The sequence below is a fragment of the Camelina sativa genome, chromosome 17 (genome assembly GCF_030686135.1).
Source record: "Camelina sativa cultivar CO46 ecotype springtype chromosome 17, ASM3068613v1".
NCBI classification, from domain to species: domain Eukaryota; kingdom Viridiplantae; phylum Streptophyta; class Magnoliopsida; order Brassicales; family Brassicaceae; genus Camelina; species Camelina sativa.
Window position 1 is genome coordinate 17,261,191 of NC_141896.1, and position 18,867 is coordinate 17,280,057.

Sequence of the window (18,867 nt, forward strand, 5' to 3'; positions counted from 1 at the left end):
CTTAACCGAAATCGAACCGGAAAACCAAAACTCTCGAGTCGGTTTAAATGTTGATCCATTAGAATTTAGAACTTAAGAAGTCAATGTGGTTTACACGAATTTTTTTTTTTTTTTTTTTAATAACGAACACGTTAAATGTCGGATCGAATTGTATCATTTACCAATTTCTGTTTCATACTATTTAAATTGTAGTATTTGAAATATTAAATTGGCTTAAACCTCCATTTGGTTTCATGATCAACTCTGTGAAAGAAATGTAATTAAAGTAATGGTTAGACCACACACTAATTCTCGGCCAGTAACCTAATTCCATAGGTCGTATGTTAATGTTACGGTAAGTTCCTTGGATCAAAGTTATATACAAAGTTTAAAAGATAAGTATATTTTTTTCACCAGTGTTTCAAAAAAAAAAGTATATTTTTTTTCATCTTTCTACTAGTAAATTTAGAATGCCAAAGTCTACGATCTAAAAAAAGAAAACAACTTAAAAACTAGCACATCCGGTTGGTTACATACAAATATTGTATAAATTTGTAGATCAAAAAAATAAAATTAAAACAACATTAATCACATCATAACACATTCGCAATACTTTCAACATCGATTATATTGTCCAACAACAAATTTACTTTCTATCTTTTATAAAATATTTACAAAAACAACATTAATCACATCATAACACGTATTTGCAATGCAATAAACATCGATCGTTCCACGACAAATCTATTTTCTATCTTTTATAAAAAAATTGTAAAAAAATATTTAAAACAACATTACTCACATCGCAACGCGTGTTCTCAATGCAAGAAACATCGATTCTATCGTCCAACGACAAATTTACTTTCTATATAAAAATTTTGCAGATAAAACAAAAATAAAATAAATTAAACAACATTACTCATACCATTACGCGTGTTGCAAAAAACATAGATTCTATCGCCCAACAACAAATCTATTTGTGTATAAAAATGTAAGTATAATAGAAAACTTCCTAAAAAACGTTTCATACATTTTTCTTTTAAATCTTCAAAAACAAATCGGAATGAAAGTACTAGAAATAAAAAAGAGGTAAAGAGACACAAATCGTGTTGCTCACTATGACAAGAAATCAAGGAGCAAAGCTTGCTCGATAGTCGACCAACATCTAGGCTCCACAAAGAACGCGATGGCTGCAGGTAATTTGTAAACAGCTGTTAAAATTTTTGATAATTGTTGAGCTATGAAAATTTATTGATTAGAGAAGATGATGTCTTGAAAAAAGTTTGTTTAGAGAAATTTTCATGAGATGTTAGTCAATGAGATGGTATTCTTAAAATTTTACATATTTAACTAAACAAGATTTTGGTCAAGTTTTTCCAATCACTTTCATAATTTCAAAATTATCTATATTTCTACAATTGACTTTATTTGCATGTGTTACTTTCAGTTTCTCTTCAAACAATTTTAACTTAATACTTTTCTAACATCTTGTAAATTTCTTTTAAAAAAAAATAAGCGTCAATAACGCAACTGGTAAAGACTCTCTAGCAAAGTTTAGAAGTCGTCGGTTCGAAGGAAATTTTTTTGGAAAGGACCATATCAAATGTTCTGGTTCCTGGCCTAAGTGGATATACGGGCATAGGCCATAACCTCTTAATAATTCAAAAATATTTAAAAAGTTCTTAAAAGCTCAACAATTTTCAAAGATCTTTAAAGACATTAGTATTGAAATAATAAAAAATTTCTTGCGTGTCAAGGAGGAGAAACAGAGTACATGTGAATATTTTGGATTTATAAGGTGAAGTTTAAATCACTAACTGCCATTTTAAAGGATGGGATCAGGAGGGAGTAGTAACGCTTACATTCAAATGCTTTTTCAAATTAGAATTTATAATATCTTTTTCAAATTAGAATTTATAATATCTTTAAACTCTTTTTAAAAAGTAAAAGGAAAACACACAAATACAGATCTTTAAAGACATTAGTATTGAAATAATATAATTTTGTTTATGTTTAAGAAGATTAATATGGATTTAGCTCCATATATTCTCTTAAGTCAGTGACACTCGATCTATGGCCTCTAGGACTCGTCTTTGATGTTTTTCAGTAGAATCTAGGACACTAGCTAGGTAATATATAATTTCTTCGTAGATTTGAAAATCTAATCAAATTTATCACATTAAAATATCTTTGATTTTAAAACACGCTAGTAAGTACATCTAGTCTCTTACGATTGAAACAAAAGTTCAGTTCTTTAAAAAACATTTGTTGACATTAGAAAATATGATATGGTGAAAATCAATTTCTTACACATGCTAAATCATACTGTTTGATATCATTATCAATTTCTAAGAACCGTTCCTTCGTAACCGTCCTGCTCCCACTCTTGGAAATGACACATCAAATTCTGTGAAATGGTTATTAATGTATTTCAGTAAACGTTTCAAAATCAGAAAATTTAACTATATATTGACCAAAACAGTTTGTTTGAGTCTTCAGATTTCTCTCCGGGTTATCTGAAAAAGCATTTGAATGTATGCGTTACTACTCCCTCCTGATCCCCTCCTTTAAAATGGCACTAGTGATTTAAACTTCACCTTATAAATCCAAAATATTCACATGTACTCTGTTTCTCCTCCCTGACACTCAAGAAATTTTTCAAAAGTAACGTATTAACAATGAATACTTAATTATTTATACTAAAAATTTAATTTCTCACTGAGGCATCTCTCTTAATTCCCACCTTGACTAAATCTCTCTGGAACTTGGAAGCTTCCAATATTTCTCTCATCATTCAAACATTTATATGGGTTGTGGTTTGGACGGTTACAAGTAAGCTGTTTTAAAACATGGGCATGGTCGAAACTTATATGGTTCTCTGGAGCCAGTCCGAAAAACAAATTCCTCGTTATAAGGATGAATAAATAAGGGTACATGCAATGTTAAAAAGTTAATTTGAATTTACTTTGTAAAACAAACTAAAAAAACAAAATTTCTTCGTGCATGTCAGAGTGACAAACATGAAACATGCGTATGCATCTTTGTTTTTCGGGCTTGACTTAGTAATACATATATAAAAACAAAGAAATTAGCAATGGAGTGGACATAATTTGTCAAAGATGTTTATGAGCTTAAAAACAAAATCATCATATTACACATTTCCAATACTTCAGTTACAATTTTCTCTTTATGTGTCTACACTACACTAATATATGCATGCATGTACGTATTTGCATTTACTAACATGTTAAAATATATATATTATTGATATGAACGTACGTACTATAAATAAGAAGGCTACACCACCACTTAGGGGAGAGCTTAAGTTAAAGCGAAAAAATTTCCTTCAACAACAACAGAAAAAAAGCCAACTCAGTTTCGTGATCTCTACTCTACCAAAAAAAAAAATGGAAGCACTCATCACCTTGTCATCATTCATCACCTTGTCATCATTTTTCCGTTCTCCCCTTTCCACCGTCACTACCATTTCGCAGCGACCACGATCAGTGACCATGTGCATGGGAAAATCAGGGCCAAACACTCCCAAGGACAAGGTGGTCCTCATCACGGGTACTACCGGCACTGGCAAGTCACGCCTCTCCGTCGATCTCGCCAAACATTTCTCTGGCGAGATCATAAATTCGGACAAGATGCAAGTATATAGTGGGATAGAGATTGCAACAAATCTCATCCCACTACATGAGCAAGGTGGAGTTCCACACCATCTTCTCGGTGACTTTCGTCCGGAAGATGGTGAACTTAGCCCAGGAGAGTTTCGCTCTTTTGCGTCATTGTCAATCGCTGAAGTTGTTTCCAGAGGGAAACTCCCTATTATAGTGGGTGGGTCCAACTCATTCAATCACGCTCTCCTTGCAGAGCGTTTTGATCCGACAATTGATCCTTTCGCTCCTAGCTCGAGTCTTTCAACCATCTGCCCGGACCTGAGGTACAACTGCTGCATCTTCTGGGTGGATGTTTCAGAGCCGATTCTGTTCCAGCACTTGCGCAACCGAGTCGACAAGATGATCGAGTCGGGGCTGTTCGAGCAGCTGGCCGCTTTCTATGACCCTATAGTCGATTTAGGGCCCAGACTTGGGGTCCGAAAGACTATAGGCGTAGAGGAGTTTGATCGGTACTTCCGAGTGTACCCACGGGAGAGGAACACAGGAGTGTGGGACTTGGGAAGAAAGGCAGCCTACGAGGAGGCTGTTAAGGGGATGAAAGAGAGGACATGTCTGCTTGTTAAGAAGCAGAAAGAGAAAATTATCAAGCTAATAAGAGGTGGCTGGGAAATACAGAGGCTTGATGCCACGGCGGCTATCATGGCGGAGCTGAATAAGAGTTCAGCAGCCTTGGGAGAAGGAAGGAGTAGTTCGGAGATATGGCAGAAGGACATGGTGGAGGAAAGTGTGGAAACTGTGAATAGTTTCTTGTTGCAAGAGTAGTTTTTTTTTTTAATTAAATAATGTGAATGTGTGTTTAAAAAAAAAAATGTATGTTAAAAATAAATAAAAGTATGTGTGATTTGAAGAAAAATACCATGTTATGCTTTTATGTGAGTACTTGAACACCTTTGCAATATATCAGCTCTACCATATTTATGTTTTTAAGAGTCTGCGGTTCATAGGAACTTAAGCAAGCCACGTTTAAACAATGGGGTCTTTTAAAGCAGAGATTATGACCAATTGTATCAAAGTACGACAATTAATTTTGAAATTTCTTCGACAATGTCCTTCTTCCTTTGTCGTACTTTGATATAATCAGCCATAATTGTCGCTTTAGTAGGTCCTAATGAACTTAAACACAACATTGGCTACTAAAACCATAAATTTTGGTAGAGCTCATATGAAATGCAAAAGTTTTTAAGAACTCATATACAAGCATAAGATGGTTTTTTTCTCTAAAACATACATTATAGTTTTATTTAATTTTTACACACAAATTACAACTGTTTTTTAACACACAATTTACATATTTAATTGGAAAACAAAAAACTACCCTCCTAGCAAGAAGCTGTTCACAGTCTTGACGCTTTCCTCCACAACGTCCTTCTGCAAAATCTCCATGCTACTCCTTCCTTCTCCCAATGTTGTTAAACTCTTATTCAGCTCGGCCATAATAGCACCCATAGCGTCAAGCTTCTTGATCTCCCAACCGCCTCTTATCAGCTTGATGATCTTCTCTTTCTGCTTCTTCACAATCAGACACGTCCTTTCTTTCATGCCCTTAACAGCCTCCTCGTAGGCTGCCTTTCTTCCCAAGTCCCACACTCCTGTGTTCCTCTCCCTCGGGTACACTCTAAAGTACCGATCGAACTCCTCTACGCCTATAGTCTTCCGAACCCCAAGTATGGGCCTAAAATCTACTATAGGATCATAGTAAGCGCTGAGCTGCTCGAACAGTCCAGACATGATCAGCTGGTCGACTTGGTTGCACAGGTACTGGAACTGAACTGGCTCTAAACAAAACCGTCTACTTCACCTGTTTTTATCAAAGTATCGATTAATCTTGACATTTACACCCACAAATCCTTCTTCCTTTTCCGTACTTTGATGAAATTGGTTATAATCACCGCTTTAATTGGTCAACAATTTTCAAAAAAAAAAAGTTCTTAAAAGCTCAACAATTTTCAAAGATCTTAAAACCTTAGCTTTTCAAAATTTATATTTTCAATCATCATATATTAATATTTTGGAATAATAATACAAGCATAAACTTTCAAATTAGAATTAATAATATCTTTAAACACTTTTTTTAAAGTAAAAGGAAAACACACAATAACAGATCTTTAAAGATACTAGGTTTTGAACCCACGTGGATTTATTTGATATATTTTGATGAAGATTATATATAGTTGATGACAGTTATGAAATATTATCTTATTAAAAATTTTAAATTACTATTAAGGCAAATTTTTTATTTCAGATACACAATTTTTAAAAGTATAAAAATAGAAAATCAGTTGTATTATAAAATTAAATCTGATCAAAAATTCATGAATTTAACTCGACGTCCAGGCGAGGCGGATTAAACTGGTGACATCGCATATCCTAAACCATTTATTTGACCACCAGAAAAGGAAACATTTTTAGAATCATGAATTTATCTTGTTTTCTCATGTTTAATTGATCGCTACCACATATGTCTTTGTGTTTTTTTTTTAATGTTTTCTTATTCTTAATATTCTTTCTTATCATTTTCATTGTCAAATTTTAGGGTAATTGTCATCATTACTTTTACCATCCGGTTCTTCGTTATACTTTTCTTCTTCCTCTTCCTCGTCAACTTCTTCACATTCTTCCACTGAAAAACCTTTTTTGAGACTACCACACAACTTGTTAACCCGTCAAACTCCATGACCAAAATTATTTACTTTCTCATAAAATTTGTGCAATTCATGAAGACCAGCATAGTCAACACATGCATCCAATTATTGATAATTTCATTCATATACTTATTCGTTTTAGATCCACACGTATTGAAACTTCTCAAACCAAAATTCTTACTTGCAGAGAAAGTAATATGAACACATGTATAGTTAAAACAATATTTGTGCTTTTCGTCGATCCTTCTTCTTAAAAGCTCAAATAACATCAAATCAAGGTCTTGCGACGTCAATCCTTCTTTCTTAGACTTAAAAAAAAAAAAATTACTCCAAAAGTATCAAATCATCTGTAAAGTCATACACAAAAACATGTTTTACATTTCATAAGAGATATAAAGCACAAAGGGAGAGAAGTAAGATATTTTCAAGATATTAAAAAATTTGATATATAATATTTTGTAATTCTTAAACTTTTAAAATTTTAATAGATATTAAATATTTTAAATATTTTAAACGTTAGATGTAGTTTAAATATTTATAACATTTTTTTAGAGTTAAATATTAATGACACTTTAAATTTTTATAGAGTTTAAATAGTTATAATATTTTAAAAATTTTATGGAGGTATTTATAATATTTTTAAACATTCTATAATAAATATTTAAACCATTAAAATATTAAATTTAAATTAAATCAAATAAAACTTGTAAATTTGGAAACCTGATAAATAAACATAAATCAAGCAAACCTGATAAATTTATAGTTTAAAACATATTAGTTTTATTTATAAAGGTTCTCAGTTATTGTCTAAAATTTTTTAGCCGATGTGGGATGTTGTACATAATTCTTTTATTTCTATATATTTTACTTTTCTTTTTTTTTAAAAAAAATCTTAATAATATATATTACTACTATATTTACAAAAAAATTATTAGTGAAATATCTAATTCTTATTGGTTTTTTTAAATTCTATATGGACACCTTTAGGAGTTCATAGCTTCAACTTTTTATTAGTATAGATATAATATTTTAAAATTTCTATGGAGGTTAAGTAATTGTAATATTTTAATACATTCAATGAAGTTTAAATATTTTTAATATTTGATTCTTTTAAAACTTTCAATATTTATAATATTTTAAACTTTTAAAATTTATAAATTATAATTTTTTAAAATCTTTTAAAAGCTAAGAAAATTTTAAAATTTAAAACTTATAATATTTTGAAACCTTTTGAAAGCTAAGACTTTAGAAGTTTCAATATTTATGATATTTTAAACTTTTAAAAGGTTTCGAAATATTATATTTGAACCTTTTAAAAATTCCAATATTTATAACATTTAAACTATTAAAATTTAAAAATTATAATATTTAAAAACTTTTTAAAAGCTAAGAATTTTTAAAAGTTTCAATATTTATAATATTTAAACTTTTAAAAATTGAAAATATCATAATATTTTTTTTGAAACTTTTAAAAGTTTTAATTTGATCAACTAAAGACCGGATCAAACCGAATAAAACTTTTAAACTTGGAAGCCTAATAAATCAAGTTTTTCTGCTCATTCGTTGTTGGAAACATATTAATCTTATTTATACTGGTTCTGAACCATTGTCTAAAAATTTTCTAGCCGATGTGGATATTATACATAGTTCTTTTATTTCCATAAATTTAATATTTTCTTTTTTTCTAAAAAATTCTGTAAATTTAAATATGTTAATGAATGACATGTCAAATTATGATTGGTCGTTTAAAAAATACCTTAATATAGAAAATTCTGGAAATTGTATAAAATAATAATTAGTGACATGTTGAATTCCGATTAGTTGTTTAAAATCCTAAGTGGACAGCCTTAGGAACTTATAGCTTCTACTTTTATTTAGTATAGATTAGTATTAGAATAATATAATTTTGTTTATGTTTAATAAGGTTAATATGGATTTAGCTCCATATATCTCTTAAGTCAGTGACACTCGAACTATGGCCTCTAGGACTCGCCCTTGATGTTTTTCAGTAGAATTAAGGACACTAGCCCTTGATGTTTTTCAGTAGAACTATGGCCTCTAGGTAATATATAATTTCTTCATAGATTTCAAAATCTAATCAAATTTATCACATTAAAATATCTTTGATTTTAAAACACCCTCGTAAGTACATCTAGTCTCTTACGATTGAAACAAAAGTTCAGTTCTTAAAAAAAGCATTTGTTGACATTAGTAGGAAAAAAAATATGATATGGTGAAAATCAATTTCTTACACATGCTAAATTATACTGTTTGATATCATTATCAATTTCTAAGAATCTTTCCTTCGTAACCGTCCTGCTCCCACTCTTGGAAATGACACATATCAAATTCTGTGAAATGGTTATTAATGTATTTCAGTAAACGTTTCAAAATCAGAAAAATCTATATATATTGAGAAAAACAGTTTGTTTGAGTCTTCAGATTTCTCTCCGGGTTATCTGAAAAAGCATTTGAATGTATGCGTTACTACTCCCTCCTGATCCCCTCCTTCAAAATGGCAGTTAGTGATTTAAACTTCACCTTATAGATCCAAAAACAGTTTGTTTTTTTAGTTTGTTTTAAAAAAGTAAACTCAAATTAACTTTTTGACATTGCATGCATCCTTATTTATTCATCCTTATAACGAGGAATTTGTTTTTTGGACTGGCTCCAGAGAACCATATAAGTTTCGACCATGCCCATGTTTTAAAACAGCTTACTTGTAACCGTCCAAACCACAACCCATATAAATGTTTGGATGATGAGAGAAATATTGGAAGCTTCCAAGTTCCAGAGAGATTAGTCAAGGTGGGAATTAAGAGAGATGCCTCAGTGAGAAATTAATTTTTAAGTATAAATAATTAAGTATTCATTGTTAAGACGTTACTTTTGGAAAATTTCTTGTGTGTCAGGGAAGAGAAACTAAGAAACCGAGAAACATGTGAATATTTTGGATCTATAAAGGTGAACTGGTGAAGTTTAAATCACTAACTGCCATTTTGAAGGAGGGGATCAGGAGGGAGCAGTAACGCATACCTTGTGAAGAAGCAGAAAGAGAAAATTATCAAGCTGATAAGAGGTGGCTGGGAAATCAAGAGGCTTGATGCCACGGCGGCTATCATGGCGGAGCTGAATAAGAGTTCAGCAGCCTTGGGAGAATGAAGGAGTAGTTCGGAGATATGGCAGAAAGACATAGTGGAGGAAAGTGTGGAAACTGTGAATAGTTTTTTGTTGAAAGAGTATTTTTTTTTTAATTAAATAATGTAAATATGTGTTTTTTTCTTAACAAAAAAGTTGTATGTTAAAAATAAATAAAATTCTGTATGATTTGAAGAAAAATACCATGTTATGCTTATATGAGTACTTGAACACCTTTGCAATATATCAGCTCTACCATATGTATGTTTTTAAGAGTATGCGGTTCATAGGAACTTAAGCAAACCACGTTTAAACAATGGGGTCTTTTAAAGCAGAGATTATGACCGATTGTATCAAAGTACGACAATTAATTTTGAAAATTTCTTCGACAATGTCCTTCTGCCTTTGTCGTACTTTGATATAATCAGCCATAATTGTCGCTTTAGTAGGTCCTAATGAACTTAAACACAACATTGGCTACTAAAAACATAAATTTTGGTAGAGCACATATGAAATGCAAAAGTTTTTAAGAACTCATATACTAGCATAAGATGGTTTTTTTTTCTCTAAAACATACATTATAGTTTTATTTAATTTTTACACACAAATTACAACTGTTTTTTAATACACAATTTACGTAATTAATTGGAAAACAAAAAAATCACCCTTCTAGCAAGAAGCTGTTCACAGTCTTGACGTTTTCCTCCACAACGTCCTTAAAATCTCCATGCTACTTCTTCCTTCCTTCTCCCAATGCTGTTAAACTCTTATTCAGCTCGGCCATAATGGCACCCATAGCGTCAAGCTTCTTGATCTCCCAACCGCCTCTTATCAGCTTGATGATCTCCTCTTTCTGCTTCTTCACAAGCAGACACGTCCTTTCTTTCATGCCCTTAACAGCCTCCTCATAGGCTGCCTTTCTTCCCAAGTCCCACACTCATGTGTTCCTCTCCCTCGGGTACACTCTGAAGTACTGTTCGGACTCCTCTACGTCTATTTTTCTTCCGGACCCCAAGTCTGGGCCCTAAATCTACTATAGGGTCATAGAAAGCGCTGAGCTGCTCGAACAGTCCAGACTTGATCATCTGGTCGACTTGGTTGCACAGGTGCTGGAACTGAACTGGCTCCAAACAAAACCGGCTACTTCACCAGTTTTTATCAAAGTATCGATTAATCTTGACATTTGCACCAACAAATCCTTCTTCCTTTTCCATACTTTGATGAAATTGGTTATAATCACCGCTTTAATTGGTCAACATGAACCTAAAGGTGACACTGACTACTAAAAACGTATAAAATGGTAGAGCTCATATGAAATGCAAATGTCTTCAAGAACACATATAAAAGCATACCATTTTTTCCAGTTAAATAACAACAATTATATGTGCGTCTCTTAATCATGTTTAGTTGGAAATAAAAGACATACAAGCTTATGAGCTCCGCCATACTTATGCATTATTGCTGAGAGTTGAAAACAAAGTTTAGTTTCAGAAGATCCAAAAATTCATTATTAATAATTAAGGGAAGTTAAATTCATTAATAAAAATTCGGTCTTAAACTTGTTAGATAAGAGTTATTTGTTTCATCAATTATGATTTATTTTTAATCACTTTTGAAATAAGAGTTTGTGTTAAATCGCCTATTAGAGATGCTCTTAATTAATATACTTAGTTCTGTTTGTCACCACTCCACTTCTAAAAGTAGGGGTGGACATTTCGGTTTAACTTCGGATTTGGTTTGGGTTTGGTTCGGTTCGGTTTATTCGATTTTGGTTAAATTCTAATCAAACTCAACCGAAGTTAGTTTGGTTTGGTTTGTGTTGGGATCGATTTATGTTTGGTTCGGTTTGGTTTGGTTCGGTTTTAGTTTGGTTTGATTTTAATTCAGTTTAAAAATTAAATAATGTAACAAAATAAATTGGTTATGGTTTAATAATAGTTAATTAATCAAATAAATTAGAAAAGCTAGAAAAAAAATTGATACCTGATATTAAATATAGTTAAATACTCCTTCCTGTTAGAATTGCGGCATTTACTAAAGTAGAATCGAGAGAATACTTAGAATTGATGAGAATTGAATACATCGATTGTTTGTTACAAGGATATATATAGGGAGACTATGAACTAGCCGTTAGGCATACAAAGGGAAGGAAAGAAGATATTCTCATGGGATTAGTCTCAATCTTCCTTAATGGTGATAGCGACCTTTCCTTATTTGGTTGATTCGACTTCACTCATCCCCAAGGTAAACATGTGATCTTTCCTTGAGATATTTTGCTCTTCTCTTTCTTCTAGATCCTTCTCTTCTTATGGGCTTCTTATTGTTAAGGCCTCTCCTTCTTATACTACTCAACATCGGCCTCATTGCTCCCTTGTACGGACAACCTTCTTATAGTTGTACCAACAGCCTTGATATCAAGTCTCCTAGATCAATACTCCCCCTCAAGCTTAACCAGGTGAAACGGTTAAGCTTGGAACCCCGTAAGCCATCACCTCATTAAAAACCTCAAAATAGAAAACCACATGGGACAAAACTACCTTGAGGGAAAAAGAATGTGATGGTCACGGGTAGAAGACTTGATCAAGGGTGTGTCAAGTCCACCAGTCCGAGCTTGGGATGAATGTGATCACAAACTTTACGACAGGCGGCCTTGGTGAGAATGTCAGCGAGTTGGTCCACGCTTGGTGTATGATATGGGAGTGTGACTCCTTCTTCAATCTTCTCTCTAACTTTGTGGCAGTCCAACTCGATGTGTTTGGTTCTTTCATGGAACACCGAGTTTGTGGCTATGTGGATTGCGGCTTCATTATCACAATGCATAGGGATTGGTGTTGATGGTTTGATGCCTAGCTCTTCTAACAATGCCTTGAGCCATGTGAGCTCGGTGGTCAGCTTTCGCATTGCTCTATACTCAGATTCGGCACTTGACATCGAGACCACCTTTTGCTTCTTGGTCTTCCACGTGACTAGGTTACCTCCTATGAAGGTGCAGTAGCCTGTGACAGATCTTCGATCCGTCCTATCGCCACCCCAATCCGCATCACAATATCCTACAAGCTCGGTATTGTCATTCTTACCCATCCATATGCCTTGGCCGGGGCTCTTCTTGAGATAGTGAAGAATTCTTTGCAAGAGACTCCAGTGATATCTTGTTGGAGCTTTCATGTACTGGCTAACCTGATTCACGGCATAGCAAATGTCAGGTCGCGTAAGTGTTAAGTAGATAAGCTTACCCACTAGACGGCGATAGCGTGAGGGATCTTCGTATGGTGGGTCATTCCTCTCCCCCTTGCGTTCAACTTGGTAGCCATCAGGGAGCGGAGTGTCAACCGGTTTAGCTCCTAACATTCCTGTTTCACAAAGTAAATCAAGGGTGTACTTTCGTTGGGAAAGAAATAGGCCTTCCGGAGAACGACACACTTCAATCCCAAGGAAGTACTTAAGTTCACCAAGGTCTTTTATATCAAACACAGAATTTAAATGAGCTTTGATATCCTTTATACCTTCTTGGTTGTTCCCAGAGATGATAAGATCATCTACATAAACAAGGACAACCACTATACCTTTATCGCTTTGATGAGTGAAAAGAGAGTTGTCCGAGTGTGTTCTCTTGAAGCCATAACCAATAAGTGTGGTGCTCAACTTGTGGTACCAGGCTCGTGGTGATTGCTTTAAACCATATATAGCTTTCCTTAGTCTCAATACCTTTCCCGGAGCGATCATGTCTTCAAGACCCGGTGGTGGTGTCATGTAAACTTCTTCCTTTAATTCTCCTTGTAGGAAGGCGTTTTTGACATCCATCTGCCATAACTCCCAAGATAGATTCGTAGCTAAGGATAAGACTACTCTCACCGTATGAAGCTTAGCCACTGGTGCGAACGTGTCTTTGTAGTCCTGACCATATGTTTGAGTGAACCCTCGCGCCACTAGCCGAGCTTTGTATCTTTCGATGTCTCCATTGCTTAGTTGTTTGATTGTGAACACCCACTTTGAGCTTACTGCCTTTTTCCCTGGTGGAAGATCAGCTTCATCCCATGTGTGATTTCGTATCATAGCCTCCACCTCATCATCTACCGCTCCAAGCCATTCTTTGCTTTTTTGTGCTTCCTCATAGGTGTTTGGTATTGGTTGTTCGTCTAGCTTCCCAAGGAACACTTGATAATCGGGAGGTAGGTGTGCAAGATAACAAACAGCTTGAATAGGATGTGCTATAGCTTGGTTGTTGTAGTAGACGCGTTTGTCCTTCCAAGTAGACGGATGTGATCGAATATGTGTGCTTCGGCGCAGCTGTGGAGCTGGTTGTGGTGCAGGAGGTGGTTGTGGTGCAGGAGCTGGCTCGGTCAATGTTGGTTCTCCAGATGTCTCGGGCTCCTCCACAGGAGCTGGCTCGGTCAATGTTGGTTCTCCAGATGTCTCGGGCTCCTCCGCAGGTTCGTCAAGCCTGAGCCTACTTCTATTCTCCCCCTCCGGCTCCGGAGGCACAACATTCGGCGGGAAGTCGGACTGATCGGGCAACGATGAGCCGGTATGCGAGTCAGGTGTAGAATCCTGGGACAATCGAGAGGGCTGAGCTGGGGAGATGCCAAGATGGTCAAGGAGGAATTTGAGACCCGCTGACTGATCTGTAGGTGTCGCCAAATCTTTCAAGCCAGCCTAATCTTTCTTGTCAAAGTAGCCTTGGTCTTCAAGAAACTTGACATCGCGAGAGACAAAGGTGCGGTTGTTGACCGGGCAAAACATTTGTAGCCCTTTTGAGTGATGGAATAGCCTAGAAACATGCACTTGGTGCTCTTGGCTTCAAGCTTATTCCTTAGTTCACCTGGTACTAAGACAAAACAAACACATCCAAACACTTTTAGGTGATTAAGTGATGGTTTAAATTGATTTAGTACCTCAAATGGTGATCGATCTTCCAAGATCTTAGTTGGAGTTCGGTTGATTAAATAACAGGCTGTCATCACCGCATCTCCCCAATATCTTCTTGGTACATTGGTGTGAAACATCATTGATCTTGCTACTTCCATCAAGTGTCGGTTCTTTCTTTCTGCTACCCTGTTTTGTTGAGGAGTGTAGGGGCAACTTGTTTGATGTGCAATGCCATGCTTTGCTAGGTGTTCTTTGAATCGGTTGCTTGTATACTCGCCTCCATTGTCTGTTCTAAACACTTTAATCTTAGCATTAAACTGATTAGTGACATAGTTTTGAAAATTTATGAATGCATCAATCACACGGTCCTTGGAGGGAAGTAATGTAACCCAAGTATATTTTGATTTTTCATCTATAAATGTCACAAAATACTTGTTACTATCCCTAGAAACACATGGAGAGGTCCAAACATCTGAATGAACTAAGTCAAAACATTTTTCATAAAAAGTAGTAGACTTAGAGAAAACAGTTTTACAATGTTTGCCAAGTATACAAGCCTCACAACTAGAGTGATCAAAAGAAACATCAGGAATCATTAACTCAAGAGCTCTAGAGTGAGGATGACCTAGTCTAGCATGCCACATTGCATTCAACGAAATTCCAAGACGAGAACTAAATGAAACAGTTTTTGATGAGTTTGGTGAGCTATCTTCAAGAATGTAAAGATCATCTTTGGTTCCACCCTCACCAATCAGTTTTCCAGTCTTAATATCATGAAAGTAAACATCATTAGGCCCAAATATAGCATAGCAATTTAGATCATTAGTAGCTCTCTTAACCGACAAAAGATTTGAAGTAAACTTAGGCATATAAAACGCTTTAGACTCTTTGTTGAACAGTTTTAAATTGCCTATGCCTTGAATTGGTATTTTATCCCCATTAGCAATAACTACATCTCCCTTAGTCGGTTCTATATTATCTAGCAAGTTCGAGTTACTAATCATATGGTGAGAAGCACCCGAATCTACTACTAAGGAGTTGTTAAGCTTGAGGGTAGAAAATGTTTTACCACTTGACTCCTTAAGAGACAAGGACTTGAAGAAGGCCTCCAGGTCAGATTTCCTCACATAGTCACCGGAAGCTGCCTCTTCACCATGCTTCAAGGAACCGCCAGTTTGGACTTGTTCATTCTTGGTGTAGGTCGCATTGGCTCTCGGATCTTTGTGATGGGAACTTGGGCGTAGGTGAGGATGAAGGAACCAGCATTTCTCCTTAGTATGGTTCTTCCTCTTGCAGTGCTCACATCCTCCCTTTGGCTTCTGATCCTCTTGCTTGAAGACACCTTTGTTGGCTGTGACTAGCTCCCCTTTACCACTAAACAAGCCGAGAGAACCTTGTTCTTTTTGAATCTGTGCGCATACATCGTCGAGGCTGGGAAGCTTGTCTGACCTTAGGATGTGCTTTATGAGGTCGTTGAAGGTTGGGTTGAGGGTGAGAAGCAAGGCGAATACCTTGTCTTGTTCCCTTCGCTCGTTGAGTACAGCCGGATCCATGGTGTTTGGCCGGAGCATCTCGAATTCAGCCCAAAGTGACCTGAATTTCCCAAAATGTTTGTTAAACTCCATATCCTCTTGACTCAGGTCGTTGATAGACTTCTTGACTTCAAAGACTCGGGTGAGGTTGGAGATATTGCCGAAGACATTTTTGAGTGTCTCCCATAGTTCGCTGGCCGTTTCACAATAAGAGTAGGCTTCAAGTATGGGAGCCTCAAGGGAGTTTTGAAGTATGGAGAGGACAGTTTGGTCTTCTTGAAACCACTTAGCTTCTTCTTGACGCTTAGCCTCTTCTTCATCTTCTTTGATGGTTTCTTTTCCATCTCCTTTGGTGACTTGCCTTGGAACTCTTCCACCTTCGATGTGGTTCCAAAGTCCGCGGCCACACAACGCTGTTTTGGTGGTTCTTGACCACAGAAGGTAGTTTCCTCCTTTGAGGACAGTTGGTAGAACAAGCGGCTTGGTGTTCTCCATGGTAGAATGCTATTGACCGCCGGATAAAGCTTTTGACCGGTGGGTAAAAGAGAGAAAACGAACGAGAGTAGAAAGCGAACAACAACAAGAATGAAGAATCGGATTTAGAATAAAAGAGAATGAAGCTAGTTTCGTCAAGAATATGTTTACTTTTAAAAAGTTGAACCAATCAGAAACAAAACTGCATAAAATAAATAATAATAAAATATAAAAGTAATCTAAAAGTTGCCTCAAAAATTGGAAACATATGAAACGAACAAAAACCTCTAAAACATCATATATTATGAAACAGAGGGAATATATATTTATATTTAGTTGATTTTATTAGAAAAGTTAAAACAATGTAAAATAGAAACCAAATGCAAATAGTAATAGCTAAGATCACATATTTATAATTTTAATAATATTATTAATAAATTTAATAAACATATTGGGTTACTGGTTCGGTTCAGTTTAATACCGAACCAAACCGAACCATTTGGATTGAAAAGAAACATAACCGAATAGTTGGAAGTTAGAATTGGGTTTGGTTTAGGTTGGTTTGAGTTCAGTTGGTTTGGTTTGATTTGGTTTAAATGTCCACCCCTATCTAAAAGTGTATATATATATATATTATATATTTATCAGCCGGTAACCATATTTTACTATAACCATAATAATCGTAATTGGTACCGTTTATTTTACTGCAACTGTATAAAGCGTAACTAGTTGGATCCGATGACTTTGTTGATTGACACTGATCAACATTTTGGTTGTAAATCTTGTTCTTATTTCTTTCTTGGCAAGTTTACAGTAATAGGTTAAACTCTTTCGTAAAACCTCCCCTTTGTATTTTTTTTAGAATGATATTTACATTCCTATTAAAAAAATAGCGTTACTAGTTAAACAGTATGGTTACAACTTAAAAGACATATATAACCGCCAAACCGCCACGGATGGTACGTTACGTAACAATAAAACGAAAAACATTACAGTAATTATTAACTTGTGAGTTTGTAACTATGGTCATATATAGTTATAAAACGTAGACATCACATGTTGGAGAGGCTGACTCATTCACCTTTTTGCCTTATCCTTCTACGCTCCCTGCAATTTCGTTGAAAGCCTCCGATCCGCTGCCGCCTTTCTCAAACGTGTCTTAAAGATTGTGTCATCACATATCCAGATATATCCTGTAATTATCTACCACGTCATCTCTCTTTATTATCTTTCTTTTTTTTTTTCGCTTATATATTCTGTAATGATCCTAACCCAAAACCTCCTTCTCCTTTTCTCTTCTTTATTTCTTTCTTCCTTACCAAATATAGCAAAAATCTAGTTTAATTTCTGCAATGGAGGTCCCGATAATAAACAGAATAGGCGATTTCGACGTGGGGATAAACTCGATAAACGACCCGACGGTTTTGTCTCGAGCTTTAGCCGTCTCCAGCGTCGGAAAGTTGCATCAAGCTTATAGTTTCTGGAAATGGGGAGCTTTATTGCTACTTGCATTTTTAGCTTCATTCACATTCTTAACTACAAGAATCAAGAACTTAGTCTTTAGATTAATAAATGTAAACGTGTCTCTACCTTCTTCAACTCTTTTATATGATTACGAAAGCGACTCCGATTGGTCTTTCTCTTCAGACTCCTCAGAAGACGACGACGAAGATGATGATAAAGATGATGAAGATGAAGATAACTCGGTCAATAGTGATTTACGCGTTCAAAGATTTGGTTATCACCATGATGACGATGCTACAAATGGAAACATTCCATGGTTGAGGCGGTGCAGTGGTAGCTTCGGAGACTTGTTAGATCTAGGCTCAAGCGGAGTCGTGAAGCTATGGGAGAATCTTGATTTCAACGGAGAAAGAAGTCCACGTAACGCGGTGGCCTCTTTTCTAAGCAGATGCGGCTCTTACTCGTTGTTGTCCCCGGCTGTTTTGTTAGCGGCGGAGAGGAAAGGATCCGAGGACGTGGAAGTGAGTGCGTGGGATGCACGTGTAGGTTTCGGGGTGCCGGCGCTGCTCGCGGAGTGGAAGCAGCCTGGAAGGTTACTCGGGAAGATCATTAGGGTTGACGCGGGTGATGTGGACAAGATTTACGTCGGGGATGACGTCGGCGGAGAGATTGTAGTAGGAGACATGAGGATGGTTAACGGAGCATTGACGGAATCAGAGGTTGATAGAATGGTGAGAAGACGACGCCGTCATTAAAGGTGACGGTGCCATTGAGGAGATGTATTGGTTACAAATGATTGGCATGGTAGGGTCTAATTAAAGAAGGAAAAATCAACGTAAAAATGCATGTGACCCACAGAATTATTTTGTAAATAATTTATGTCTTGTATATATTTTTTTTCTGTAATTTTTTATTTTTTTCGGCAATAAAGAAAATAATTAAGAAAATCTCTTTTTTTTTGTTCTTTTAAGAAAAAGAAATTCAACTTCTTGTTGTCGTGTATTTTGGATTTCATGTTATTTGGTACGTAGAAGACTTGGAATATATTTTTAAGAAATTAAAGATAACTCGGAATATGAAAACGTATTA

The 18,867-nt window shown here is 35.4% G+C and overlaps 3 protein-coding genes across 6 annotated transcripts; 2 read left to right on the top strand and 1 right to left on the bottom strand.

The window, feature by feature from the left end:
• Positions 1-951: 951 nt before the first annotated feature.
• Positions 952-9,667, top strand: LOC104756961 (adenylate isopentenyltransferase 6, chloroplastic-like). Of its 4 annotated transcripts, none has more exons than XR_015585813.1 (2): positions 952-1,175; positions 9,217-9,667. XR_015585813.1 is itself a non-coding variant. In XM_087493952.1 (2 exons), the coding sequence occupies exon 2, from the start codon at positions 3,387-3,389 to the stop codon at positions 4,422-4,424; it is 1,038 nt and encodes a 345-aa protein (XP_087350078.1). In that variant the 5' UTR covers positions 986-1,175; positions 3,276-3,386; the 3' UTR covers positions 4,425-4,515. The 4 variants fall into 4 exon arrangements, 1 of the variants encoding a protein (XP_087350078.1); XR_015585812.1 differs by having other exon boundaries at positions 9,310-9,667; XM_087493952.1 differs by lacking the exon at positions 9,217-9,667 and adding an exon at positions 3,276-4,515 and having other exon boundaries at positions 986-1,175.
• A 680-nt stretch (positions 9,668-10,347) lies between these two features.
• Positions 10,348-15,861, bottom strand: LOC147923917 (uncharacterized). Its single transcript, XM_087496573.1, has 5 exons — positions 15,148-15,861; positions 14,871-15,072; positions 14,136-14,267; positions 12,256-14,064; positions 10,348-10,562 (listed from the first exon to the last, which is right to left on the bottom strand). The coding sequence occupies exons 1-5, from the start codon at positions 15,859-15,861 to the stop codon at positions 10,348-10,350; spliced, it is 3,072 nt and encodes a 1,023-aa protein (XP_087352699.1).
• Positions 15,862-17,148: 1,287 nt separating this feature from the next.
• LOC147923918 (uncharacterized) lies at positions 17,149-18,725 on the top strand. Its single transcript, XM_087493852.1, has one exon. It carries the CDS (start codon positions 17,667-17,669, stop codon positions 18,531-18,533), a length of 867 nt encoding a protein of 288 aa, XP_087349978.1. The 5' UTR covers positions 17,149-17,666; the 3' UTR covers positions 18,534-18,725.
• Positions 18,726-18,867: the final 142 nt, after the last annotated feature.